Source organism: Moschus berezovskii, chromosome 3 (genome assembly GCF_049115385.1).
Source record: "Moschus berezovskii isolate FMDL1 chromosome 3, NW_MosBer_1.0, whole genome shotgun sequence".
NCBI classification, from domain to species: domain Eukaryota; kingdom Metazoa; phylum Chordata; class Mammalia; order Artiodactyla; family Moschidae; genus Moschus; species Moschus berezovskii.
This window is the reverse complement of record NC_142462.1, coordinates 123,857,410-123,884,269: the sequence shown is the minus strand read 5'-3', so window position 1 is coordinate 123,884,269 and position 26,860 is coordinate 123,857,410. Positions and strand designations below refer to the sequence as shown.

Genomic DNA, 26,860 nt, shown 5'->3' with positions numbered 1-26,860 from the left:
AGCGGGGACTACGGTCTGGTTGCTGTCTTCTCACTGCTATGGCTTCTCTTGTTGCAGAGCATGGGCTCTGTGGCATGTGGGCTTCCGTAGTTGCAATTCCCTGGCTCTAGAGCATAGATTTAGTACTTGGGGTCCATGGGCTTAGCTGCTCTACGGCACGTGGGATCTTCTGGACCAGGGATCGAACCCGTGTCTCTTGCATTGGCAGGCAGATTCTTTACCACTGAGCCACCAGGGAAGCCTGAGTGGCTGGATTTTAAATGCAGTCGGCTGAGAGGTCATTTCCAGTGGACTGGACTGCAAAGGCCTTGTGAATCTATCAGACCCACGTTCTTTCTAAAGGAGGAAGAGGCGATGACTAGGTGAGAGAAGGCCGGATCAGCCCCAGCTGGACAGCCTGGTGCTAGCCAGTGCCTCTCAAACCCCGGGGTGGAGGAGGCAAGCCAACCTACTGGCCCTGACGGTGGCTTCCTGAACTCCAGCATGAAAACCGCTGGCTTACAGTTGTATTCCCGTTGAAGTATTTTTAATTGCAAATTGTCACCCACCTCCTGTCGTTCCTACAGGAGCAGCAGGGAGCCTGCAGTCTAGCTGAGGGTCTGCCCAGGGTTCTGCCAAGAGGCCCGTGGTCATCAGTCCACATCGGGACAGGAGCTGGAGTGGTCACTTCATCCCGCGTCCACAGCTCTGAGTCCTTCCTGAATGCTGGGGGCCAGGTGCCCGGCATACGCCCAGACTCAAGGCCCTGAGGCCGAGGGGATCTCGGGCAGAGAAGATAAACGAGGTGAGGGAAACCTGGACAAGGAACTGCTAGCTGAGGTCAGGAAGCAGGAGGACGGGAGGAAGGTGTGCACACCCACGTCCCCTCTCTCAGACCAAGCCAGCCGTGGGGTACTGGCTTCCTGACTGCTACTTTTTAAACATGATTTGTGTATAATAACCTTGAATTTTTGGGGGTCATGAGCCCCATTGGAGTGGGGGAGGGAGAGAGGGGTCCCAGGCCACGTGTAGGCCACAGAGTAACCAGGAGGAAGCGGATGGAAGTCTGGGCAGTGGCCTTGGTGGCCTGGACACCAGGTGATGAAAATGACACCTGCTTCCCCAGGCCGGAGGGACCACAGAAGGTTTCAGCCAGCAAGGTCCCTGCTTGGGACTGCTCCTTTCCTGAGTCCAGGCACGCAACAGGAGAGGACAAGCCCACACAATCTTCCGTGTCCTTTGAACCACAAAAGTGGGACTGTGTGGAAACCAAGAGGGGATCACACGGAGCCTCTGAAAGCCCCCCTGACAGCTCTGGGCGCCCCCCCACCGCCAACCTGTGGGACTTCCCACTCTTTGTGGACCTGCCCAGGGATGGACCGATCGGTTTACAGTAGATCTTTGGGAAGCATCAGCTCCCTACGGTCATCCTGGAAGGTCAGACTCGACTTACTTTGGGCCCAAAGACCTGGGACGTGAAGACCTGTGTTTTGCAAGCAGGGGGAGGTGTCCACAAGAACTTATAGGTACAAAAGGCAGAGATATACGTCCAGAAGCTTCCAGAACCAAGTGACCAAGAGTAAAAACGGAAGGGCTGGTGATGCCCGGGGACATGCAATCCCAAGGGGTCCTCTGGCTTGAGGGAACTGACCCAGAATCTTCCGTGCCTCTCTCAGTGAGAAATAAAGATCCCAAACCGTCTAGCAGGGGCCAGGGGACAGCCAGATCCCGGCCCCCTGGGTGGCCTGGGGACACATTGCAACGCACGAGGACACACTGGGACCAGCTCTTCCTGAGGGATCGTGGCTTTTAACTCAGTTCCTGGGATGTGGGAAGCAGGCCGTTTTTCCCCCTCCCTTGAAAAAGCAAAGCTGCAAACAACCCCTGTGTTTTGTACCTGACTCCCTGCCGTGGCGGCAGCTGATCTAGAAGTTTCTGCTCCTCTGGTGACTTTGGCCACACACCCAGCATTTTTCTTCCCTCTCCTCCTTACATAACAAGCCCCGCTCTTGAACAGAATGGGTTTGTTGGCAGCAGAAACAGAAACCCCAGCAAATCCCTTGTTTGGCTCTGTTAGCACCATGGTCTGTATCCTTGAGTCCCGGACCGGGAGCCACTAGTTACTCAGTGCTCACAGGGTCTCCAGCCCGGGCCTGGGATTTGGGCCCCCCACTCCCCACTCCAGACATCCCGAGGCTGCCACCAGCTTCCATCTGGAGCCTGATGACCAGAGCCCTCGCTCCAGGGTCCACATGGCCGGCTTGGCCTGAGAGAGGGGACGTGGGTGTGCCCACCTTCCTCCCGCCCTCCTGTTTCCTGACCTCATCTAGCAGTTCCTTGTCCAGGTTTCCCTCGCCTCATTTATCTTCTCTGCCCGAGATCCCCTTGGCCTCAGGGCCCCGAGTCTGGGCGTGTGCCAGGCACCTGGCCCCCGGCATTCAGGAAAGACTCAGAGCTGTGGACGCGGGATGAAGTGAACACTCCAGCTCCCATCCCGACATGGACTGATGACCACCGGCCTCTTGGCAGAGCCCTGGGCAGACCTTCAGCTAGACTGCAGGTTCCCTGCTGCTCATGCAGGAACGACAGGAGGTGGGTGATCAAGGCCCAGAGTGGTGTGTGATGAGTTGGCGGGCAGAACTGAGGACATTTCTGCCTGTTTGCTGCTATTAATTTTTTTTTTAATTAATAGACTTTTGAGGGGCAGTTTTAAAGTTACAGAACAATTGAGCGAAAAGTTCAGAGAGCTCATGTACCCCCTTCTCCTCCCTGCCAGCATCCCCTGTTATTAATATTAGTGGTGCATTTGTTACAATTGATGAGCCTTTGTTAATACACTATTATTAACTGAACTGGAGAAGGGAATGGCAACCCACTCCAATAATCTTGCCTGGAAAATCCCACAGACAGAGGAGCCTGGAGGGCCACAGTCCATGGGGTTGCAGAGTCGGACATGACTGAGCGCATTAACTGAAGGTCATAATTCACAGTGGGCTCACTCTTGGTTTTGTACATTTTATGAGTTTTGATAAATCTATAGTGACACGGGTTTCCCTGGCGGCTCAGCTGGTAAAGAATCCGCCTGCAGTGCAGGAGACCTGGGTCTGATCTCTGGGTTGGGAAGATCCCCTGGAGAAGGGAATGGCTACCCACTCCAGTATTCTGGCCTGGAGAATCCCATGGACTGTATAGTCCGTGGGGTCGCAAAGAGTCGGATACAACTGAGCGATTTGCACTTTCACTTTCAGGATTCAGGCACAAACACGTCCTATCTCGGAGGAGGAAACTGAGGCCAGTGGTGGGAAGTGCCTTTCCAATCAGCACAGCCGGTTAGAACCGAAATCTGTATCCGGGCCTTCCTCAGAGAGGGTGTGGGCTCGGTTCAGCTGCTTTTTTTTTTTTAAATAACAGGAGCTCAATTAGTAAAAAGGACCAAAAAATACACTTTACAAAAGAGCTAGCTACTTGGCCATTTTGAGTGTCATCATTAACCTGCCATGTGTCGAGACTTCCCTGGTGGTCTGGTAGCTCAGCCTCCAAGCTCCCCAAGTAGGGGGCCCAGGTTCGATCCCCGGTCAGGGAACTGGATCCCACAGGCTGCCACTTGGAGTCTGTATGCTGCACTGCAGACCCCACATGCTGCAATGGAGATCAAAAATCCGAGTACCGAAGCTAAGAGCTGGTGCAGCCAAATAAATAAATAAGCAAACCCCGCCCCCTCCTAAACCTGCCTGTTGGCCCAAGGTAGGGTCCTCGAACTCTCCGTGGCCACCGGGCTCCATGGGCCTCCAACACCCACAGTTCCAGCTGAGAACGCTAGTTTCCTACATGGGGCAGTGAGGGGTGTGCCTGGCACATGCTCGACGGGGCCCTGGCAAGCCCTGCCCTGGAAGGAAGGGGAAATGGGCAGACACACTGTGTGGGGCCCGCTGGCGTCCACATACCTGCTGCTCTAGGCTCTGATGCCAATACCTGGAGCCCTTCTCTGCAGAGCTCCCGCCAGCCTTCCGTCGGCAAGAGGACGCTGAGGTTTTTGTGGTTCCCAAAAGTTCCAGGAACAGCTGCTCACCCTGATGGCTGTGACCATAAGTGAGGAGGAATCCCAGAAAGTGATAAAGTCACACGAAGCCAGCAGGGACAAAGAACAACTTGGAACGAGAGCTTTGTCGCTGGATGCCAAGTTGCCCAGAGAGCTTAAGTTAGAGGAGGAAAGTGGAAAGTGAAAGTGTTAGTGGTTCAGTCCTGTCTGACTCTTTGTGACCCCGCCAGACCTCTCTCTCTGTCCATGGGATTCCCCAGGGACAAGCAAGAACACTGGAGTGAGTGGCCATTCCCTTCTCCAGGGGATCTTCCTGACTCAGGGATCAAACCCGGGTCTCCTTCATTGCAGGTGGATTCTTTACCACCTGAGCCACCTGGGAAGTCAAATTAAAGAATCAACTTGTGTAATAATTATAACTGACACCTACCGTGTGTGCAGAACAGCCAAGTCCGTGCCAGGGGTGGGTCTGCACGGTGACTGCGGGAGAGCTGATGTCGTTTTACGTGATGGAGACAGAAACTGGAAGGTGAAAAGTCTGCTGGAGAGCACAGTGTGATAGAGAACTCGGCTCAAAGTCGCGCGACCGGGAGGTGCTTCTGGCTGGGTCGTGGCTCTAGCACGTGGCTCTGAGTAACCCACTAGGCGCTCCCTGGACGACTGTTTCCCCACCTGTAGTGGAAGGGGCCTGATGGGGAAGATTTCTGACCTTGTCCAACAGCAGCGTCCTATGACTGCTTTATTTCCGTGGTTTAGTTTTTTTTTTTAAATAGCTTTAGACCCTCAGGAGACCTGGGGGTCTGCAGCAGGCCTGGGTCAGGAGGGTACAGGTGCTGACGGATACCACTCTGGGAGGGCCTGGTGGGTGGTTGCCCTCGGGGCCGTAACTGCTGTTCTGGGTCTGGGGTAGCCCGAGGGTGCTGGGGTTGGCAGGACCCACGGTGGGTCAGAGCAGCAGTGCCCACTGCTCAGGGCGCCAGGGTAGGGGTGGATGGGGTTGGATGAAAGGGGAGGTGGGGAGGTGCCTGCTGCCTGTGGCCGTCACCAGATGCGATTCTCTGTCTCTGTTCTTTGTGCTTATTTCTGGGCACAAAGTACAAAGAGAGGTCAGAGGGCTTCAGCCAGGATGGAGGGAAATAGGTGGTGCCGTCTTTGTCCACTCTCATGACTTCTGGAAGGACAGGGCTCGGCCACTCTCTGAACTCTGCCCATGCTGCTTCGGAGCTCATGCAGCACCCCGTTGTTCAGACGTTTTTGGTCCACAGTTCGGTAAGACATGTGTTTTATCCAGAGTTCACATGTGCCTATGTGTGAATAATTGAAGCAAGAATTTTAACAATAAGATGCACTCTTTATTTTGTTCTAATTTATATTTTGGCGGTCGTATAATCCACTAAATTGATGTCATGATCCACTGATGGGTTGGGACTCTTCGTCAGAAACCTGGCTAAATGCTTCTGGAGCCGTCAGTTCAGCTCAGGCTGAAGGTGACAGTGAACAAAGAAAAGCACCCTGTTTGTTATGCTTACTTAGTGCGCAAGGATGTTACTTGCGGTTTTTCTTTTTTTTCAAATCTCTGGTGTTTGCTGCTTCCTGCGAACTTCTTGTACTTTTCAGTGTATAGCATGGGGTCATGTGGCAGGTGGGGAGACACAGATAGGAGTGGAAGAACCCTTGGGCACCTGTAGAAATGATCAGGAAGAATCTTTTGATAAACAGTTTTATAAATACAGACATTGGATGTTCTCAAGATTCTGAGCTTAAAAACTGTGTGGACTTTGGCTCCTGGGCCAAGCCCCGGAGCCACACTGGGTAGGTGACTGAGAGCAGAAATTAGGTCTCTAAACCCTGACTCTTGCGTAAGAGCCCCCTGCATGGGGGAGGATGTATCTCAGAGCCACCAGCAGCGCTGTGACCTTATAAACATGTTCCCTGAGTGCACAGTGTTACTCGCATCAGAATTTTCCATCTTGGGCTTCCCTGGTGGCTCAGCTGGTAAAGAATCTGGCTGCAATGCGGGAGACGAGACCTGGGTTCGATCCCTGGAGAAGATCCGCTGGAGAAGGGACAGGCTACCCAGTGCAGTATTCTTGGGCTTCCCTTGTGGCTCAGCTGGTAAAGAATCCTCCTGCAATGTGGGAGACCTGGGTTCAATCCTGGGTTGGGAAGATTCCCTGGAGAAGGGAAGGCTACCCACTCCAGTATTCTGGCCTGGAGAATTCCATGGACTGAACAGCAACAGTAGTGTATATCTCTTAATCCTAAATTCCTAATTTATCCCTCCTCCACTTTCTCCTTTGGGAACCATAAGTTTGTTTTCTATGCCTGTGAATCTGTTTTGTAAATAAATTTGTTTGTATCATCATTTTGATTCCACATAGACGTGTATATCTTATGATATTTGTCTTTGACTTACTCCCCTTAGTATGGTAACCTCTAAGTCCATCTGCGCAGCTGCAAATGGCATCGTTTCATTGTATGTATATGTACCGCCTCTTTATCCTCCCATCTGTCAATGGACGTGTGGATTGCTTCTATCTCTTGATAGCTGAGAACAGTGCTGCAATGAACACTGGGGTGCATGTATCTTTTTTGTCTTTTCTAGACATGTATCCAAGAGCAGAATTGTTGGGTTATATGGTAACTCTATTTTTAGTTTCTTAAGGACCCTCCAGTGTTTTCCAGGGCTTCCCTGATAGCTCAGGTGGTAAAGGGTCTACCCGCAATGAGGGAGATCCAGTTCGATTCCTGGGTCGGAAAGATCTGCTGGAGAAGGGATAGGCTACCCACTCCAGTCTTCTTGGCCTTCCCTGGTGGCTCAGCTGGTAAAGAATCCTCCTGCAATGGGGGAGACCTGGGTTCAATCCTGGGTTGGGAAGATTCCCTGGAGAAGGGAAAGGCTGCCCACTCCAGTGTTCTGGCCTGGAGAATCCCATGGACTGTATAGTCCATGCGGTCGCAGAGTTGGACACGACTGAATGACTTTCACCAGTGTTTTTCTTGGTGGTTGCATCAACAATATCGGAGGGTTCCCTTCCCTCCACACCCTCTCCAGCAGTTACTCGTAGCCTTTTTCTTGATGGCCTTTCTGACCAGCATGAGGTGGTACATCGTTGTAATTTCAGGAAGGACCCTCTGTGGTGTCATCCAACCTGGTCTTCACGACACTGCCCGGTGATACAGAAGGCCCTGCAGCCTCATTTTTCAGATTGAAAAGTGAAGGCCCTTGGAAGCTAAAATGATTTGCTACACACCAGAAGTTAGGGGCAAACTGAGGGAAGAATGGGGACTCTTGACCACGCTGGTCTAGGGCTTCTAAAGCTCCTTGGTATGGAGAAAAGAGTTTGCTGTCTGCCGCTGCTGTGGAGCTGGAGACTGCAGGGGGCTGGGGTGGGGGTAACTCCCTTGAAGTCGCGGGTCAGGCGGCAGATTTCTGCCTTTCTCGTGTCTCAGGTCTTCCTTCTTGGGAGGAAGGCCACTGCTGCTGCTGCTGCTAAGTTGCTTCAATCATGTCTGACTCTTTGCGACCCCATGGACTGTATCCTGCCAGGCTCCTCTGTCCATAGGATTCTCCAGGCAAGAATACTGGACTGGGTTGCCATTTCCTCCTCTTCCATGGGATCTTCCTCACCCAGAGATCGAAACTGTGTCTCCTGCGGCTCCTGCATTGCAGGTAGATTCTTTACCAACAAGCCACCAGGAATCCCTACCTGCCATGAGGCCAAAACACACTCCCTCCCTCGGCAGGCATCACGAGAACACAAAGATCCAGGGCAGGGAGGGAGGCCCCAGGCAGCTGCATGAGTCTGTGGGGACCACAGGTGAGGGGAGGAAGGAGAATGCCCGCAGGAGGGAAAAATCGTGGCTTCTTTTTCTCTTTCACTTCAGGAAGTCTCTCAGACTGCAGTCAGAAGCCTTGATATCCTCTGTGGGAACTAAAGAGTTCTGGAAATTCTTCCAGAGTCAGGTTTAGGCTTTTCCCCTCATTTGACCTCTGATCTGCCCTTGTTAGGGTTGGGATTAGGGTTAGATGCTGAAGCTGAAACTCCAATACTTCGGCCACCTGATGCAAAGAGCCGACTCATTGGAAAAGACCCTGATGCTGGGAAAGATTGAGGGCGGGAGGAGAAGGGGATGACAGAGGATGAGATGGTTGGATGGCATCACCGATCTGACAGACATGAGTTTGAGCAAGCTCCGGGAGTTAGTAATGGACAGGGAAGCCTGGCGTGCCGCAGTCCATGGGGTCGCAAAAGAGTTGGGCACGACTGAGCAACTGAACTGAACTACCCTTGTTGCCAAGTTCCAGCGTTTCAGGGTTTGTTCCTTATTTTCTGACAGTTATGTGACTGTTCCCTGAGGCTGCATGACCCTGGCTCTGGTCACCACCCCTACATTAGCACCAAGAGATGCCCGTTTGGTGGACCGAGGGATGGAGCAAAGTCAGTCCTTATGGAGACGCCTCCCTGGAGCCTCCCACCCGAGGGGCTCATCAAGGCCTTCATCCCAGTCCCGACAGCTCGGGTGCAGATGAGGCTGGTGGTGTGAGCACCGCCTCTGTGTGCGTGACAGGGGGGTGGGGGGACAGGCTGGGTAGGGGGTGGGGTACCCATGGTTCTGGGGATGCCACTCAAGCTTTCCAGAGTTATGCCGAGCGTCCGCTGGGATGCCCCTGACGTCGGCACTAATGACTCTGGTGCTAAAGATTGAGCGATCTGAGAAATCACTTGCGAGACTAGAGGGTTAGTGCTCAGGAAGCAGAGAGCATTAGAACACACGTAAGGTTAGAAAGCCAGAGCCTGGTGGGGGGGTTGGAGGAGAGTGAAAGTGATGAAAGCGCCCAACTCTTTGCGACCCCATGGACTGCAGACCACCAGGCTCCTCTGTCCATGGAATTCTCCAGGCCAGAATACTGGAGTGGGTAGCCAATCCCTGACCCAGGATTGAATCCAGGTCTCCTGCACTGCAGGCAGACTCTTTACCATCTGAGCCACCAGGCTGTAGATCCATGTATATATATGGCTGAATCCCTTTGCTGTCCGCCTGAAATTATCACAACATTGTTAATTGGCTATACGCCAATATAAAATAAAAGGTTCTAAAAAGAGATCGAAAGCCAGAAATGCGTCTGGATCATAACCCGTTCAGCTATGAAGCATCACTAGGGAAGCAAGGGGCCCCCCCTCAAAAACCCCCGACACACACACTGAGTCTGGGGAGCCTGCCCTGAGCTGGGAGGGCAGTGGAGAATGTCTGGTAGTTTGAGAAAAGAAGAAAATTATTTTGACGACAAGTCCTGGAAGATGAGAAGCATTTTATTCTCAGTCTAGCAGTAGTCCCTTAAAATGCTCCTGATCCTGCCAGCTGTTTAGCTCAACAGATAAGAACAGAGCATATCAGCGATAACAGGCATCTTCTGAAATTATCTCGTTAAACCCTTCATTTGGGAGCTGGAAGACTGCATTCAGGCGTGCCTAAGATCCCCAGTTCCCCAGATAGTAAACCACAGGACAGGGCTGGAGACCCCAAGCTCCACCTCTGTGAACAGGTCATGTTATTACGTGCCCAAGGGATGCGGGCTCGTCAAGCCCAAACAGCGCCCGGGGCCCGCTGTCTGCCCGGGTAGCGTCAGATGCCAATGACGCTCTGTGGGTTCAGGTCTGCTCGGCAGGAAAGGAACGTGAGACCGTCCTCCATGTGTGCCTTCCCCGGGAGGAGTCAAACCGCTAGGAAATTGCACGAGAATGTTCGGTGATGACTCTGACATTTAAAACCCCTGGTTGGCCCTCAGGTGCAGGCTGTGGCCCCTGACCTTGGCGGCCTTTCTGTTTGTCCTGTGTGAGCACTTTCATCAGGGCTCTTTCCGGGGGAGCCCAGCTGCAACAACAAAAGAGTTTTGTAAGATAACGCGTCAGAAATGCTGAAAGGGCAGAACTGCATCTGATCGATAACACGCCTCCTGTCAAGGCTCTGAGACATCAGAGGGTTGTAAACAGTATGGACAAACGTTGGGATAAGTGGCTGGGGGAGCGGGCGAGCTGTAAGTGAGACCCGAAACTATACAAAACGGTGTGATTGCATCTGGTGGTGGGACGCTTGATACTTTTCAGCCCTTTGCAACATCAGCATGCATTACTTTGTTAAAATCTTCTATTGAAGTACACTTGATTTACAATGTTCTGTTCGGTGCATTGCTTTAGATTAAGACGTAGCAGACCTTAAAGAGACAGTATCACACGCTGCCTTGGGGGTGAACCATTGAACTGTAGCAAGTCTCCTCCATCGGTGCTCTTCCCCTGAGACCTCACTGTGCCGGGGACGCGCACTTTGCACGGAAGAGCCCTGGGTAACTTCTGATAGCCAGTTGTTTTTGTCACTGGAGCTGAGTCATCCCAAGGAGTGGGGAGGGTGTACTGGGTAGAGCTCTGAGCTGGGAGCGGGTGGACCTGGTTTATAGAGCCTGTTTGCTGTGGTGCACTCGTCTGCCCTGGGTAAAGGCTTCACCTTTCTGACCCCTTAGTATCTTCATCTGTAGACCGGCGTGAAACCACTTGCCTTTCCTACTTGTCTGGGCTGCTCTGAAGACCATATGAGGCAAAGACTCAAAAGTTTTTAAGGACGTGAAAACAAGTGAAAGTGTTAGTCGCTCAGTCGTGTCCGACTCTTTTCGACCCCATGGACTGTAGCCAGCCAGGCTGCTCTGTCCATGGGATTTTCCAGGCAGGAATACTGGAGTGGGTTGCCATTTCCTCCTCCAGGAGATCTTCCCGACCCAGGGATTAAACCCAGGGACATACCAATGGCAAATCAGTGACAACCCTGCTGCTGAGATCTTTGGGTTTGGCCTGAGATTCTGAGGGGGCAGAGACAGGGGTGAATAAAGAAGCTGCTTCTCAGGTCAGCTCCATCGTGGGGATTTTCTCAAACCTGCGGCCTTCCCCTTTTGTGCTGTGACTTCCGCGACAGGCGACTTTTATCGGCCCGAACCCTGAAAACGCACTTTCCCCAGGGGCCCTGCTGGTCCTCTCCAGAGCACATGGTCAGGGTCTAAAGGACGTGTGCAGCCTGGGACCGTCCCCGAGGACAGAAGCCGTCTCTTGGTAGCTTAGTGAACCGGCCACCCAGTGCCCAGGGAGGGTCTGAGCGCCTGCCGATGGGGAGAAGAAATTCAGAGATGGCCAGGGGCGGCCACAGCAGTGAGACCCAGAGCTCCAGTGGGCGTTTAAACGTTTAGAAGCCCCGGGCAAGCTCCCGGAGCCTGGCCTTCTGGAACTTCACCCCAGCTAAGCGACCCGGTCCCACTCACACACCGGCAAGCAGGCTCATGGTCACAGCTGCAGGCGGAGATTTTCCCACACCAGTCTCCGAGGCGCGCCCTGCTTCCTGGTGAGATTAGCATCATGGAATGTGGGGTGAGGGAGCCTTCCAGCAAAGCCCGCCGCGGGCGCCAAGAGGCTTAGCTATGGGGATGCTCGACCGAGCAAAACACCCTGCGTGCCGCTGTGGTCGCTCTGTGAGCCTCTCCTGGGCTCGCTCTCGGGCAGGACGGGTGGTGAGGGGCCCAGCCCGGGGTGGGATGAGACCCCATCCCGGCCTCAGCTGTCTCAAGACCGTCTTGTCCTGAGTCACTCCACCACTGGGGGCTCGGTCACTGGCACATGATGGTTCCCTGAGAAGTTGATGGGCATGTGCCCGCCAGGCATCTGGGGACAGCCGGGCTGAACGAATGTCCCGGGGTGATGGTTATTGGAAACCGCAGAGGAGTGTACTCATTAAAGGGGGAGGTGAGTGCCCACACCTGGTTCCTCTTCCTCCCCTGTGAGCTGTGACCACGAGGCCCGCCCGCCGTCCAACCCCTTAGCACAGGCTGGGCAAGCCCCCATGCATGCTGCCCAGGCAGGGGGTCCTCCATCCGGGAGGTGATTCAGAGATTCTTGCCCACCTGCTGCACATGGCAAAGGCAGGGCACGGAATCGCAAGATGCAAACTTAGCCCTGGCCCTGGACGGTCCGCAGTCTGGTGATAGACGTAGACTGATAAATGATCGTAATACAGCACCATAAGTCCTGCTGTCAGCTTCGGGAAGCACAGATAAGAGAAGAATGGATTTCCCCTGAGGGTGGGTCCCGGCCAGGCCAGAAACAGCGGCTGCATTGGGCTTTGCAGACTAGTTGGAGCTCACCCTGTGAGCCAGGAGAGCGGCTGGGGTCTGAGGGTGGGTGGCTAGGAGGAAAAGGCTTGGAGCTTCAGAGGCGGTTGTCAGCTCCACGCTAGAGGCTGGCTTGGCCCTGCAGGGGCCCAGGTGACACGGGGTCTATTGTCCCAGGAAGGGGACACCCTTGGCCGTTGGCGAAGAGTGATCCTCAGCTGCCATGTTGGAGGGGTTGAGATGGCACTCCAAAGTGTCCATACATACACAGCCTGTTTAAAACACCATAAAGAGCCTGTCTGGGTGCCTGCTGAAGGGAGACGGGGTCAGAAATCAGGCTGTGGAGATTGGCAAGTCCTCAGGCCTGGATTAGAGGCTGTGGGGCCCAGCAAGGGCTCCTGATGGTGAATCACCTGTGGGAAGCCGGTGGCTCCTGCCTGGGCAGAATCACGGTGAAGCCTGCCCTGCACAACAGACCAGTCGACTCACCTGTGCTGTGGGACCCAGGCTCCCCAGGTGACTCAAACATGCAGCCCACTTGAGACGCTGAAATGAACCACCCCAGAGTGGGCTGAGTCTGGAATCTGCCTACGTTCTTAGAGACTGCCAGCATGTCCCAGTGGACTCGCTATGGGAGCCATTGGCTTGGCCATAGTGGAGTGGAGGCCCCGAGGCTTTAGGGGAGGGGCCCATATTATGAGGCCACAGTTTTAGGAATCACTGTTCTAGCAGAGGTTTGCAGATGGCTTGAAACTAGCTAAGTTGAAAGATTTGTTGGAGAACAATTAGGAAACCCAAAGACTGCTGCTAAGTCACATCAGTTGTGTCTGACTCTGTGCGACCCCATAGATGGCAGCCCACCAGGCTCCTCCGTCCCTGGGATTCTCCAGGCAAGAACACTGGAGTGGGTTGCCATTTCCTTCTCCAATGCACGAAAGTGAAAAGTGAAAGTGAAATTGCTCAGTCGTGTCCGACTCTTAGCGACCCCATGGACTGCAGCCTACCAGGCTCCTCTGTCCATGGCAGTTTCCAGGCAAGAGTACTGGAGTGGGTTGCCAGTGCCTTCTCCAAAGAAACCCAAAGGAGGGCTGGGCAAAAGGAGGCGCAAACCTGGACCCCTCAGCAGAGGCTGAGTTAGTCAGTCAGTCTGTTCAGTCGCTCAGTCGTGTCCGACTCTCTGCGACCCCATGAATCACAGCACGCCAGGCCTCCCTGTCCATCACCAACTCCCGGAGTTCACTCAAACTCATGTCCACAGAGTCGGTGATGCCATCCAGCCGTCTCATTCTCTGTCGTCCCCGTCTCCTCCCACCCCCAATCCCTCCCAGCATCAGAGTCTTTTCCAGTGAGTCAACTCGCCGCATGAGGTGGCCGAAGTATTGGAGTTTCAGCTTTAGCATCAGTCCTTCCAGTGAACACCCAGGATTGATCTCCTTTAGAATGGACTGGTTGGATCTCCTTGCTGTCCAAGGGACTCTCAAGAGTCTTCTCCAGCACCACAGTTCAAAAGCATCTATTCTTCAGCGATCAGCTTTCTTCACAGTCCAACTCTCACATCCATACACGACCACGGGAAAAACCATAGCCTTGACTAGACAGACCTTGGTTGGCAAAGTAATGTCTCTGCTTTTTAATATGCTATCTAGGTTGGTCATAACTTTCCTTCCAAGGAGTAAGCGTCTTTTAATTTCCTGGCTGCAATCAGTATCTGCAGTGATTTTGGAGCCCCCAAAAATAAAGTCTGACACTGTTTCCACCGTTTCCCCATCTATTTCCAATGAAGTGATGGGACCAGATGCCATGATCTTCGTTTTCTGAATGTTGAGCTTCAAGCCAAACTTTTGGGAAATGCAAATCAAATCCTCATTGAGATACCATCTCACACCCATTAAGATGGCTAAAACAGCGACAGCTAAAGCAAAGCAGAAAATAACAGTGTCCAGTGAGGATGTGGAGAAATTGGCACCCGCGTGCCCTCTTGGTGGGGGTATGAAATGGTGTGGCTGCTATGGAAAAAGTATGGGGGTTCCTCAAGAGTATTAAAAATAGAATTACTGTATAGTCCAGGAATTCCACATCTGAGTCTGTACCCCAAAAGAACTGAAAGCAGGGTTGCAGAGAGATTTGTACACGTGTTGTATTAGTTTGCTAGGGCTGCCGTAGCAAAGTGTCACGGACTGGGTGGCTTAAATAGCAGAAATTTATTTCCTCACAACTCTCGAGGCTAGAAGTCCAAGGTTAAGGTGTCAGCAGGGTGAGAGACTCCTGAGGCCTCTTACCTTGGCTCATAGATGGCCATTCTCTCCGTGTGTTCGTATGGTCTTCCTTCTGGGTCCATCCTAATGGCCTCTTCTTCTATGGACGCAGTTATATTGGATTGAGTTCTTATGGAGGGCCCACCTGTATAGCTTCAAATTATCATAATTCAAAGACTCTACAAGTACAGTCACATTCTGGAATATTGGGGTGGTTTAACTTCAAACCTATTCATTTTGAGGGGCACACAGTTCAATCGATAGTACCTGTGTTCATAGCAACATTAGTCACAGTAGCCAAAAGGTGGGACCAACCCAGTGCAGTCACTCAGTCATGTTCGACTCTTTGTGACCCCACAGACTGCAGCCCACCAGGCTTCCCTGTCCATCACCAACTCCTGGAGCTCACTCAAACTCATGTCCATCGAGTCACGGAAGCCATCCAACCATCTCATCCTCTGCCATCCCCTTCTCCTCCTGCCCTCAGTCTTTCCCAGCATCAGGGTCTTTTCCAGTTCCTTAATAGATTCATAGATAAGCAGAATGTGGTCTGTCCATACAGTGGAACATTCAGTTCAGTTCAATCGCTCAGTCATGTCTGACTCTTTGCGACCCCATGAATCATAGCGAGTCGGTGATGCCATCCAGCCATCTCATCCTCTGTTGTCCCCTTCTCCTCCAGCCTTCAATCTTTCCCAACATCAGGATCTTTTCAAATGAGTCAGCTCTTCACATCAGGTGACCAAAGTATTGGAGTTTCAGCTTCAACATCAGTCCTTCCAATGAACACCCAGGATTGATCTCCTTTAGAATGGACTGGTTGGATCTCCTTGCAGTCCAAGGGACTCTCAACAGTCTTCTCCAGCACCACAGTTCAAAAGCATCAATTCTTCGGTTATCAGCTTTCTTCACAGCCCAACTCTCACATCCATACATGACAATGGGAAAAACCATAGCCTTGACTAGACGGACCTTGGTTGGCAAAGTAATGTCTCTGCTTTTTAATATGCTATCTAGGTTGGTCATAACTTTCCTTCCAAGGAGTAAGCGTCTTTTAATTTCATGGCTTCAGTCAGCATCCGCAGTGATTTTGGAGCATTACTCAGCCTTTAAAAGGAAGGGAATTTTGTCAGATGCTACAACATGAATGGAACTGAGGACATGTGTGAAGGGAAAGAAGCCAGGGACAAGAAAGACAAATACTGCACGATTCCACTTCTGTGAGGTCCCTGGAGCTGTCACACTCATAGACAGAAAGAGAATGTGGGGGGAGGGCTGGGGGAGAGCCACAGTTGTCAAAAGTCTGTGGAGTTTCACTTTGCAGAGAGGAAAGGGCCTTGGCTGTTTGCACAGCCGTGTGAACGTGCTCAAGTCCGCTGAGTTAAAACGACTAAGATGGTAAATCTTGTGTTTGTTGTTGTTGTTTAGTCGCTAAGTCATGTCCAGTTCTTTGCCATCCTGTGGACTGTAGCCTGCCAGGCTCCTCCATCCATGGTATTTTCCAGGCAAGAATACTGGAGTGGGTTGCCACTTTCTTCTCCGGGGGATCTTCCCAACCCAGGGATCTAGCCCGTATCTCCTTCATTGGCAGGAGGATTCTTTACTACTGAGCCACGAGGGAAGCCCACATCTTGTGTTACATGTATTTTACTGCAGTTAACAAGGATTAAAAGAAAAGAAGGTTCAGGATTTGGGCAGTTTCTCCTGGTGGAGGGCTGCCCAGGTGGGGTTTCTACCTTGAGTGGAGGTGTCCACCAGGCAGGAGACGGGAGGAAGGAGGAGACAGTGAGGGTCTCATCATTTCAGACACGATGAGTCTGTGGCAACTACCTGCCCCCCCACCCCTCAAAGACCATCTCTCGGGCCACAGTGTCATCAGGTTTTTCTGAGCGCTTTGCCCCAGTGGCCAGCCCCCAACACACAGCCCTGTCCTCTTCCTGGGAGGACACACATCCTCGGGCCACGTTTGTGCCAGGAGATGGAGTCCGGCCCATTGGCCACTCCCTAAAGCGCCCAGTGGGCTCTCCCTTCCCTCCCCAGCCTTCCTCCTTCGCTGTCTCCCTCCTGCCCTGCAGTCCGGGTGCCTTCTTCCTGCTCCTTCCCTGGGGAGTCGAGAGGGAAGGTGGAGAGCGGGCTGGATCCCCGAGGGGGCCCAGGGCGTCTCCACTGCCTCCTTCCACCTTCTTGGCCATCCGCCTCCCTCCCTGGTGGCTGACATTCGAGGAGGACTCAGCGAGGGGCTGGGGGTACACTCGGAGACCCAGGTGTGGCCCCAGACGCGGCCATGTGGGCCCCCGAGGGTCCAGGTCACTGACCAAGTGCCCTCTTTCTGTCCTAGGACCTGAGTTCCTTTGCCATGCCGCTCCTGGATGGAGATCTGGAGAGTTCGGAGAAGCCTCCGTCTCGTAAGGTAAGGCCCCCTTCCCCCCAGCTTCTCCAAGCTTACCGGAGGTGCCACCGAGGCCGGACTCGCTCAGCTTGAGCCGGAGACAGACTGCTCCTCCCTGTGCCCCCGGCTGCAGCTGAGCCCACCCTCGCCCTCCAGGCTTCACCCCTTTCTCTTCCCTTCCCTCGGGGCTCCTCCGTGGTCCCTGGATGCCCCAAAGCGGGCAGAGGTGATGCTGAAGAGTTCACGTTGAGCTCAGCAGCCCGAGTGCCCGAGATGCTCACGGGCAAAGAGAAGAGATTGAAAATCAGGGAAAAGCGGGTCATGGAGCTGGGGTGTCTCTCCCCGCTGCAGACAGGAGTCCCCGCCCCGCCCCGCCCTCAAGCCCGTCTCTCTCTTCCGTCCTCTCTCTGCCTTTTCCTTTCCTCTCGTTCACCTGCTTTCTCCCTTCTCCCACGGGTCCGTTTTTCCTGCTCAAGGTCGGTGGAGGGCCGGCAGCCCAAGGCATGCATGTCTTGGGATGGGTGGGGTGGTTGTGGCAGGAACGGGGAGGTCGAGGCAGCCTGCGGTGGGGGTGAGTGCAGGGCGGGAGGCTCGGCGGGAGGCCCAGCGGCCGTGCCTTTGCGGGGAGCGCTGCAGGCGGTGTCTTGGGAGCAGAGAAGGGTGAGCGCTGCAGGCAGTGTCTTGGGAGCAGAGAGGGGTAGACAGAATTTCCCCCAGTCCTTGGGCTGCCTCGCAGCTGGGCTGGGTCCAGTCTGGGTGGCCTGGTGCTCAGCCCAGTATGTGCAATGCTGCGTCCGGACCTCCTGCACTGGGACTGGCGGGGCAGGCTGTGCAGGGAGTGTCCCTGCAGAACAGGACCTGCACCTCCCAGCTCGTCTCTGCATCTTTGTGCCCTGTGACTGAGGTCCCCGTCTCCTCAGGGAACTGAACACCTTCTGTGGCTGCCAAGCTGAACATGGATAGGACCCTGGGTGGCCTCCTCCTCCATGATCTAGGGGCCACGACTGAGCTCCCCTTTCTGGGGACGTCCTGAGAGTGGACGGGAGTCTGTCCGCTCTCCCCACCAGTCCCCAGTCCTGGTTCCCCTGCCCCCCAGAGGGGGCAGCCCTTTGTCACAAAAGACATCTCAGGATACAAGGGCTTCTGGTCACCTCGACTCCACACAGCTCTGTCTGCAGCTTCTGGGCCAGCATTGAGAGGAAGGTCAGTGCCTTTGACGTCCCCGGATCATTCAAGAGCACTGTGGTCACTCCGGGTCAGCCAGGGTGGCCGGGGCCTGGGGGAATCTGTGGAATTCCTGGCAATCCACCACCCCCAACCCCAATGAGTGACCACGGGTTTTTCCTGTCTGTGCCCCTTGATCCTGGGACGAGGAGCCTGGCCCCTCTGTTCGTCTTTCCTGTCAGCTTCCCTGAGGTGTGACCTGGGACAGGACCTTCTCTGTGAACCTGTCTCCCCGTTGGCAAACCCGGGCTCGTGATAGCACTCACCTCCCTTGTGAGGATGAAGCGAGCTCATCCGTAGAGCAGACACAGATGGGTGCCCAGCCCAGGGCAGGTGCTCGAGGGCTGCCTGGGAGTGTGGCTGTGACTTAGGATGTCCCCTGTCTAGACTGCTGTGGAGGGACACGCTGTTTATCTGACTGTGGGGAGCATTGCACTCAGCCGGGCCCTAGACTGCACTCGGGTACTCCTGTTCATCACTGGCCGCGTGAACCACCCCTCTGGCTCCTCTGCTGAGGACACCTGCCCCCTTTCTGTCGGGAGTACACAGGGGCTCCAGCTGGGACACCCCACCATCAGCTCACTGGACACAGCCCTTGCCTGCCAGACCTGAACTCCCCACCTCCCTGGCCTGAGTCGGGCTCCAGGGGAGGGTGTTCCTGGCCTACATATCCTCCTCTCAAGGTTTTGTTTCACTCCGCCCCCCTCTTCTGGCACCCCTTGCCTGTGACTTCCTTTATCCTCACCCATTTCCCACAAGCTCCCAAGAGGCCACTGCCAGTCGGCTGTCAGTCACCCAGGCCAGCCCTGCCCACCCTTCACCTTTGCCCCTGCACCCCTCTTCTCCCTTCCCCTGCATCTTTGGGACACAGCTGAAACCTGAGAGTTGGGGTGCCAGGCCCTGCCCCGCAGCCCCCCTGCAGCCGTAGACAGAGGTGGGCCTGGCAGCCCTACCCACGGCGCCCTGAATTCCCATCCGTAGCTCTGAGGAGCCAGCAGGCACTGGGGAGGCTCTGGGCCCTTTGTTCATCCAAACCCAGGGAAACGTACCATTATGTTAGCAAAGTACCATCGTAGCTGCATCCTGCTTGAAGGCACGGGCCCTGTCCCTGGGGTGCTTACCCCCACCCACCCTGCAGGAAGCAGACCCAGAGGCCAGCTCTGTACCCGCCTTCTCACGGTCACGGCTCGAGACCAGTCCTTACGCTCCCTGTGGACAAGGCTGAGCTGGGGCCACCATTTTTGGCCGTGTTGGGGGGATGGTCTGCTCTCTGGGGCACCCTCCTCAAGCTGACAGCTCAAGCCTGGTTCCGTCAGCCTGGAATTCTGAGCATAGGATGGAATCCCAGTCTGGAGAATCCTGGGGCACCGCTTGCCCTTCAGATAGGGTTCAAGTCGGCACCCCGGGCCCTGTGAGGCTGACCATATGGCGGCAGTTGGTTCAGCTTTCCCCTGTGAGCTGTCCATGGTGGCCCGAGTGAGGGGCTTTTTGTCTGTCCTCCCAGCTCCTCCTTCTCTTTCTCTGGCCGTGGGGCATCTCTGCCCCTCGGCCTGTCCACAGCCCGTCAGCTCTCGGCGCCTCCTCTGGTTCGGGGCCCGTGACCCACAGGGTCCCCTTTTGCAGACTCCTCCCCCTCTGGCTCACTCTCAGACCAGCCTAGTCTTCCCTGCTGTTCTCCATGGCCTCACAGGGACCCTAACCTTCCATCTTGTTCTCTGCATGGAACGGACGTCAGCCTTGCTCAGCCGTTCCTCCTCCCCAGGCCGAGCTCACTGTGCAGCGTTGGGGGGACATCCACGGGGTTAACGTGACTACCTGCCTCTGTCCTCACACTTGACCTTGACTCCTCCTCTGTTTCACATTGCCAGGCTGCTCCCGGGAGGTATGTGGTGCAAGGGTCGAGGCCGTGGGCCTGATGTCCCACCTACCACTGACCAGCTTTGTGGCCTTCACTGTGTCTCCAGTTGGTGCTCTGGGTTCAGGGATACCTGGGGGGTGATGGTGACCGGCATCCAACATGTCGGCCCTAAATGACTGTGCCAGCCCTGTGCTGCAGAGCCTCCATGATTGCCCCTCTAAGGAGGCTTAAGTTCTCACACCCTACATGAAGTGACTGAGTGAGTCACTTAGTTGTGTCTGACTCTTTGGACCCCGTGGACTGTACGGTCCATGGGATTCTCTAGGCCACAGTCCTGGAGTGGGTAGCCATTCCCTGCTCCAGGGGATCTTCCCAACCCAGGAATCAAACCCAGGTCTCCCGCTTTGCAGGCGGATTCTTTACCAGCTGATCCACCGGGGAAGCCCAAGAATACTGGAGTGGGTAGCCTATCCCTTCTCAAGGGGATCTTCCCGACCCAGGAATCGAACCCAAGCCCTCTACATTACAGGCAGATTCTTTACTAGCTGAGCTATCAGGGAAGCCCCACCCCACATGGAGCCTCTCCCTAAAGCAGCCCTGCCTCCCTGATTCTCCACACCTAACCGAGGACCTGTTTGGGCCACATTCATGACAGTGAGAGCTGAGTGAACAGTCCAAGGCACGTACTGTGGGCCAGGACCTGAGGCGGGTGCTTCCCCTGGCCCTTCAGGCCGGCCTGCTGTCCCCAGTGGACACACGGGGATGCTGACACTAGGTCGTTGGTCACTGCTGGAAACCGAGCCAGTGTTCAGCTCCTGTGTCTGTATCCAGAATCCTTGCTCGTACCATCCTGCTGTGGGGTCACCCTCCATCCCTGGGCCCGCGGTTGTGACTGCCCCCACCCCGTGTCCACAGACACATGCTGCCCACCGCTCAGAAAGCTGCTCCATGTGAATTATCCATGGGATTCAGAAGAACTTCGGAATGCCTGAACCCATAGGTCGGTGGGTAGTGGCTGAATCCAACACTCTAGAGACATTTGTGCTTCCTGTGTCAAATGGTTAGAAAAAGAAAACCTTGAACTTCTCCGTAACAAGCAGAGCTTGAGTTCCATGGTTATGGTGAAGCTCGGCCTCTGCCTCCGAAGCCCACTGGTCGTGAGGATTCTGCACTGCCCTCCATGGCCACACCAGTCCTTTATCGCAGGGCAGAGGGTCTCAGGAAGAAGGGGGAGTGTGGTTGAGAGTCTCCACAAGGACATCCCTTCCTTTAAGGGACCATAAGCCTAGCTGAAGCTCCAGTACTCTGGCCACCTGATGGGATGAGCCAACTCATTGGAAAAGACCCTGATGCTGGGATTGAAGGCAGGAGAAGAAGGGGACGACAGAGGATGAGATGGTTGGATGGCATCACGCACTCAATGGACATGAGCTTGAGCAAGCTCCGGGAGTTGGTGATGGACAGGGAGGCCTGGTGTGCTGCAGTCCATGGAGTCACAGAGAAGCAAACGCAACTGAGCGACTAAACATCAAGCCCAGCTCATGGCGCCCTCTAGTGGTGGAAGCATTCTCAGGGTCCTGGGCCTGGACAGGCACCCCAGGTGGACAGAGACAGAGGCACCCTCTCACCTCCCTTCTCAGCTCACCTGGGGTCACCTGCGGAGCCTGGGGTCTCAGCCTGCTGGCCGACTCCCACCAGGCTTCGTCCTTGCCCCAGCACCCAGTTTTCCTTTCCTGCTGCAGAGCGGGGTGGCCCAAGGCCCTCTGGCTCCTGTGTTACAGGCTTACCTAGGGGACGGCAGCTGGTCATGTGTAAAGGTGATTCCTGTGGGTCAGGTCTGGCCAGTGCCCCTTCAGACAGCCCTAAGGGGCAGGGCGGGCCCCTCATTCCACCCAGGAGGACACCCAGGCTTAGCGAGTCTCAGTAACGCCCCCAGTGGTCCAGCACGGGGTGAGCAGGTCAGGCCCAGGCACTCAGATGCGAATGCAGTGAGGTGAAGTCGCTCAGTTGTGTCCGACTCTTTGCAACCCCATAGACTATCCAGTCCATGGAATTCTCCAGGCCAGAATACTGGAGTGGGTAGCCTTTCCCTTCTCCAGGGGATCTTCCCAACCCAGGAATCGAACTGGGGTCTCCTGCATTGCAGGCGGGTTCTTTACCATCTGATCCACAAGGGAAGCCCAAGAATACTGGAGTGGGTAGCTTATCCCTTGTCCAGCGGATCTTCCAGACCCAGGAATCAAACCAGGGTCTCCTGCATTGCAGGCGGATTCTTTACCAGCTGAGCTACGAGGGAAGCCATTCAGATGCGAATACCGGTTCCTAAACCCACCAGCAGGGCATGTTAGAAATCCCTCTAGTCTATGAGTTGCGTGTACATTGACTTGAAGACGGAGTCTAGCATTTTTTCAAACCATAACTGGTGCAATTTCAAGTCATGGCCCAAGTGAGCCTCAGTCTCATTAACTTTTTTCCCTAACCTCTGCGGTCATTCCAACGTGGACACTGCTTGGAGATGAAACTTTCATCCCTTCCCACACCAGGACCCTGGGACGGAGCCCTGGGCCCCCTGACTCTCAGGTCATGGGGGTCTGTGCTCCCTCCTTTGAGGAGGGCCCGGAGAACATTATTGCAGGGTGGTCAGACCTCAAGAACAGATGCATGTTCTTGAGAAGTGAAGGCCAGGGGACGGGGCTGCAGATAGGACAGAGGGAAGAGGCTGTGTTTCAAGGCTTTGCAGTTGCCTCGGCTGTCCTCCCCGTCTCCCGGAAGCCCCCTTGCAGAGAGCTGGAGTTGGGGGGGGCCGGGGTGGTGCGGCCCAGCCTGTGGACGTGTTGTCCTGTGTCCTGTCCTGCACCCCCCCAAGGCCGCCCCTTATCTGTGCAGGAGCCTGGTGGAGCTGTTTCTCAGTCTGGGTGCCATGGACCCCCCAGCTGGGTGGCAGGGGACAGCAGGGGGGGGGGGCAGGTCAGCACAGGCTGCCGTCTGGGCTCCTAGGGACCTCACCTATCTGTCTGTCTGTCTATCTGCAGGTGGACAGCCCCTTCGGCTCGGGCAGCCCCTCCAAAGGCTTCTTTACCAGAGGCCCCCAGCCCCGGCCTTCCAGCCCCGTGTCTGCCCCTGTGCGCCCCAAGACCAGCCCCGGCTCCCCCAAAACCGTGTTCCCGTTCTCCTACCAGGAGTCCCCGCCGCGCTCCCCACGCCGCATGAGCTTCAGTGGGATCTTCCGCTCCTCGTCCAAAGACTCCTCCCCCAGCTCCAACCCGTCCACCTCACCGGGGGGCATCCGCTTCTTCTCTCGCTCCAGAAAAAGTAAGGCATTGATGCTTTTGTTCCAGGTGGGTGCAGGGCTGTGGGGGGAGCCGCTCTCAGCCAGGCCGCGGGGACGCCACCGCTGGCCTGTGGCTGTAGTGATGGTGCTGAGTGCGTGCATCTGGGTCCGTCTCCCAAGAACAGATTGAGCTCTGAACAATGGGTTTCCACCGGGGTCCCTTTCTTCCTGCGCTGACCCCCACCCGTCGGGCATGGTTTGCGGGGGTTAATGCAAACATCGCCATCTGGTAGGGCTGTAAGGACAGCCACGTGGAACGCTGGAAGTCAGGAGTGGTGTGAAGCCAAGATTGGGCCCATACCTTGCTGTGGTCTGCCCCAGGGTGGACCAAAAGCCAGAGGGATTTGAGTCTTTGGGACTCAAATTTGGGACCACATTTGAGGGATTGGAGGTTACTTGTTTCTGGCACATCCTGACTTTGTTTTGGGCCCTGGGTAGCTGGGGTTTATCTGCTAAGAGAAACAGGGGCAGGAAACGTGTGTTTAAGAGAGAGTTCTTTAGGCTCATGAGAATTTGTGATCTCAGGATAAACTATTCTCCACTGAGCACCATTGATCGTAACTGGAAATATTATGGCAAACCATAAAGTTGTTGTTATTGTTTAGTTGCCAAGTCGCATCAGACTTTTTGTGACCCCATGGACTGTAGTCCGCCAGGCTTCTCTGTCTGTGAAATTTTCCAGGCAAGAATATTGGAGTGGGTTGCCATTCCTTCTCCAGGGGGTCTTCCCAACCCAGGGATGGAACCCGGGTCTCCTACATTGGCAGGCGGATTCTTTACCACAGAGCCACCAGGGAAGCCCCAAACCATAAAGCAGATGGTTTATTTTTGCCTCTTCTGTTTCTCAGTGCATCCCCCTACTCGTTATGACTCTCTCTGATGACAGAGGAAATTCTTGTTCGGGAAGACGGTGATTTGGGAAACATGCGTGCCCTTGGGCGTCAGGTCTGGAGTGGTCCTCCTCTATCTCTGGTTGTTTTTGCAAGAGGACCTGTAGATCGGAGCTGTACTCCATCCGCAAGGCCAGCACCAATGCAGTTTTCAGGCTCTGTGACTTACGAGGAAGGGTGGGGGACTCTTCTTTTGGTGGTTTGGGGTGTTGCTCCTAGCGCCCCTCAAGTCATCCCCGTGACGACTGAGCTCACGTGTAAGTGTACAGATGTCCTGTGACACGATGGTCCTCACGCAGACGATGTGGGCCACGTGCGGTGGGGAACTTACATGTGAAGCCAGAGAGGCAAGTGTGTCCTAGCCCTGATGTCCCAGCGCCCCAGAGGACATCCCCAGTTTCCTCAACAGGGATCCTGAAACCCTCAACTACTCCATCACGCGCCACCTCTCAGAGGAGGGCGGTCAGACCCAACCTTCACCAGGTGTCCTGTTTCTTGCGTCGGGCCTGGGTTGGTTACAACAGAACGAGGTTGTGTTAATTTCGTGGGGGCAGTCTTGACGCAGTAGCCCAAACCAGGTGGCTTAAACAACAGGAATTTATTCTCTCATGGCTCCAGAGGCCGAATACTGGAACCAAGGTCTCAGCAGGGCTGTGGTCCCTCTGAAGGGGCTGGGGAAGAGGCTGCTGCAGGCCTTTCTCTCCACTCCTGGTGTTGCTGGCAGCCCTTGGTTTTCCTTAGCCCGCCGAGGCAACACTCGGCGTCTGCCACCATCGCCATGGGCACGTGGCCCGCTCCCGCCTGTGTGTCTGTGTGTCCGTCCATGTCCACGGGCCGCTTCTCGTCTTCTGAGGACCACAGTTGCTTTGTGTGAAGGGCCACCCGACCCCAGGACGACCTCCCCCGAATCCCTGACATCTGCTGTGACCTTGTTTCCACTTCAGTTCCCTTTTTGAGGTTCCTGGAAAAAACATGAATTTGGGGGTGGGGGGACACCTGGCGGCTCAGACAGTAGGGAATCTGCCTGTGATGCGGGAGACGTGGGTTCAGTTCCTGGGTTGGGAAGGTCCCCCGGAGGAGGGCATGCCAACCCACTCCAGTATTCTTGCCTGGAGAATCCCAAGGACAGAGGAGCCTGGCGGGCTACAGTCCACGGGGTCACAAAGGGTCAGACACGACTGAGCGACTAAGCACGGCACACACAACCATCCCACCCAGAACACGGGTGACATCAGAAAAGCCAGACCTGCAGTTTACATCACTGGCTGGGGAGTGGAGGACTGACTTGCGGGCACAGGATGCTCATCCTGGTAAGACCAGGGTCACTTCTGAAGGCAGAAGGGAGCAGCCAAGATGCCGAGTCTGGGAGGTCTGGGGGAGCCTGCAAGTGGGATAGGACTCCTGGACGCATGCCGACCTTCAGCTCCTGGGGCGCCAGGAGTCCGTGCTGCCCATTTCTGGTCAGTGACTTTAAAGACCATTCAGTGTGCTTAGCTAGAAAATGTGCATGCCTGGGTGCTAAGTTGCTTCAGTTGTGTCCGATTCTTTGCAACCCCATAGACTGTAGCCCGCCAGGCTCCTCTGTCCATGGGATTCTCCCAGCAAGAATACTGGAGTGGGTTGCCATTTCCTTCTCCAGGGTATCTTCCCAACCCGGGGATCGAATCCAAGAGTGGCTGAGGCTGCTGGTAAAAAGACGCTCGTTGATTAGGTCGGGTTGGGGCTCAGCTTCCTTAGAGAAGCTGTCTGGGTGGGGCGGGTGTTCGGACCAGGGACAGTAGCCCATGCTGTTGCCCTTGAAGCACAGAGCCCATGTCCTTGACCTTCCCCATCTGAAACCAGCCCTGCCCAGCCTGCTGATGGAGCGTGAAGGTCCTGGTCCGTATGCAGGCAGTGCGTGCCCTGCTTCACAGGGCCCTCCCCTCGGGCCCTGGTCCCCCAGCTTTCCCATCGCACTTGGTGTGAGGCTTGTGTGGAGGGCATACAATCTGTCTACTCTTCCTCCTGCTTGAATCTACACCCACATCAAGGTGCCTGGACTGTACATCACTCCCACTGCCCCGGAACTGATTTTGTAATGCTGAGCTTGAGAGTAACGCCCTCGGCCTGCGTGAAGGGTCTTGTAAGTGGCAGCCCATGGAACGCGCTGTGAAAAGATTTGGAAAGATGTCGTGGGGATGCTTTGTCACACGAGGCCCCTGGGAGAAATTGCCCGTCTCGGTACCAAGAATAGCTGTACTTCTGAGCAGCCGGATGGCTTTCATGTGTCATAGACCGTGATGGTGTAACGACCCCATTTCCCGTCTGCACTGTCTGCTGGGAATCTTGGAACCAACTCTGTACCCAGGGTGTTAAGAGAAGCATTTCTCGCCTGGTTTCTGAATCCATTTTTGACCCCCGATACTTTTACTTCCCGCCCCACAACTCACTTTTTTTAAAAATAAAAATAAGGAAGACAGTTTAATGGAAGGAAGTGAAAGTGAAGTTGCTCAGTATTGTCCGACTCTTTGCTACCCCGTGGACTGTAGCCCACCAGGCTCCTCCGTCCATGGGATTCTCCAGGCAAGAATACTGGAGTGGGTTGCCATTTCCTTCTCCAAATGGAAGGAGTTGGGTGTATTTACAGAATTCAAAGAGCAGCTGAACGCTCACGACTCAGGAAGGGCAGGAACCAGGCTGGCTCTGGCAGGCTCGGCGGCCAGAATTCACGGAGATGCAGAGAATGCCTAGTCTTTGCGTCTCTCCA

General features: G+C 54.9%; 1 protein-coding gene across 6 annotated transcripts in view; it reads left to right on the top strand.

Annotated features, from left to right (window-relative positions):
- PRKAG2 (protein kinase AMP-activated non-catalytic subunit gamma 2) overlaps positions 1 to 26,860 on the top strand; it is a 300,068-nt gene that overhangs the window by 72,600 nt on the left and 200,608 nt on the right. For 5 of the 6 annotated variants that reach the window (XM_088834770.1, XM_055421589.2, XM_055421590.2 and 2 more), the window contains exons 2-3: positions 16,761 to 16,832; positions 22,926 to 23,205. In XM_088834770.1, coding sequence (XP_088690896.1) covers positions 16,761 to 16,832; positions 22,926 to 23,205 — 352 coding nt within the window. The remainder of the gene's footprint in view (positions 1 to 16,760; positions 16,833 to 22,925; positions 23,206 to 26,860) is intronic. The other variant, XM_055421592.2, reaches the window with a different exon arrangement.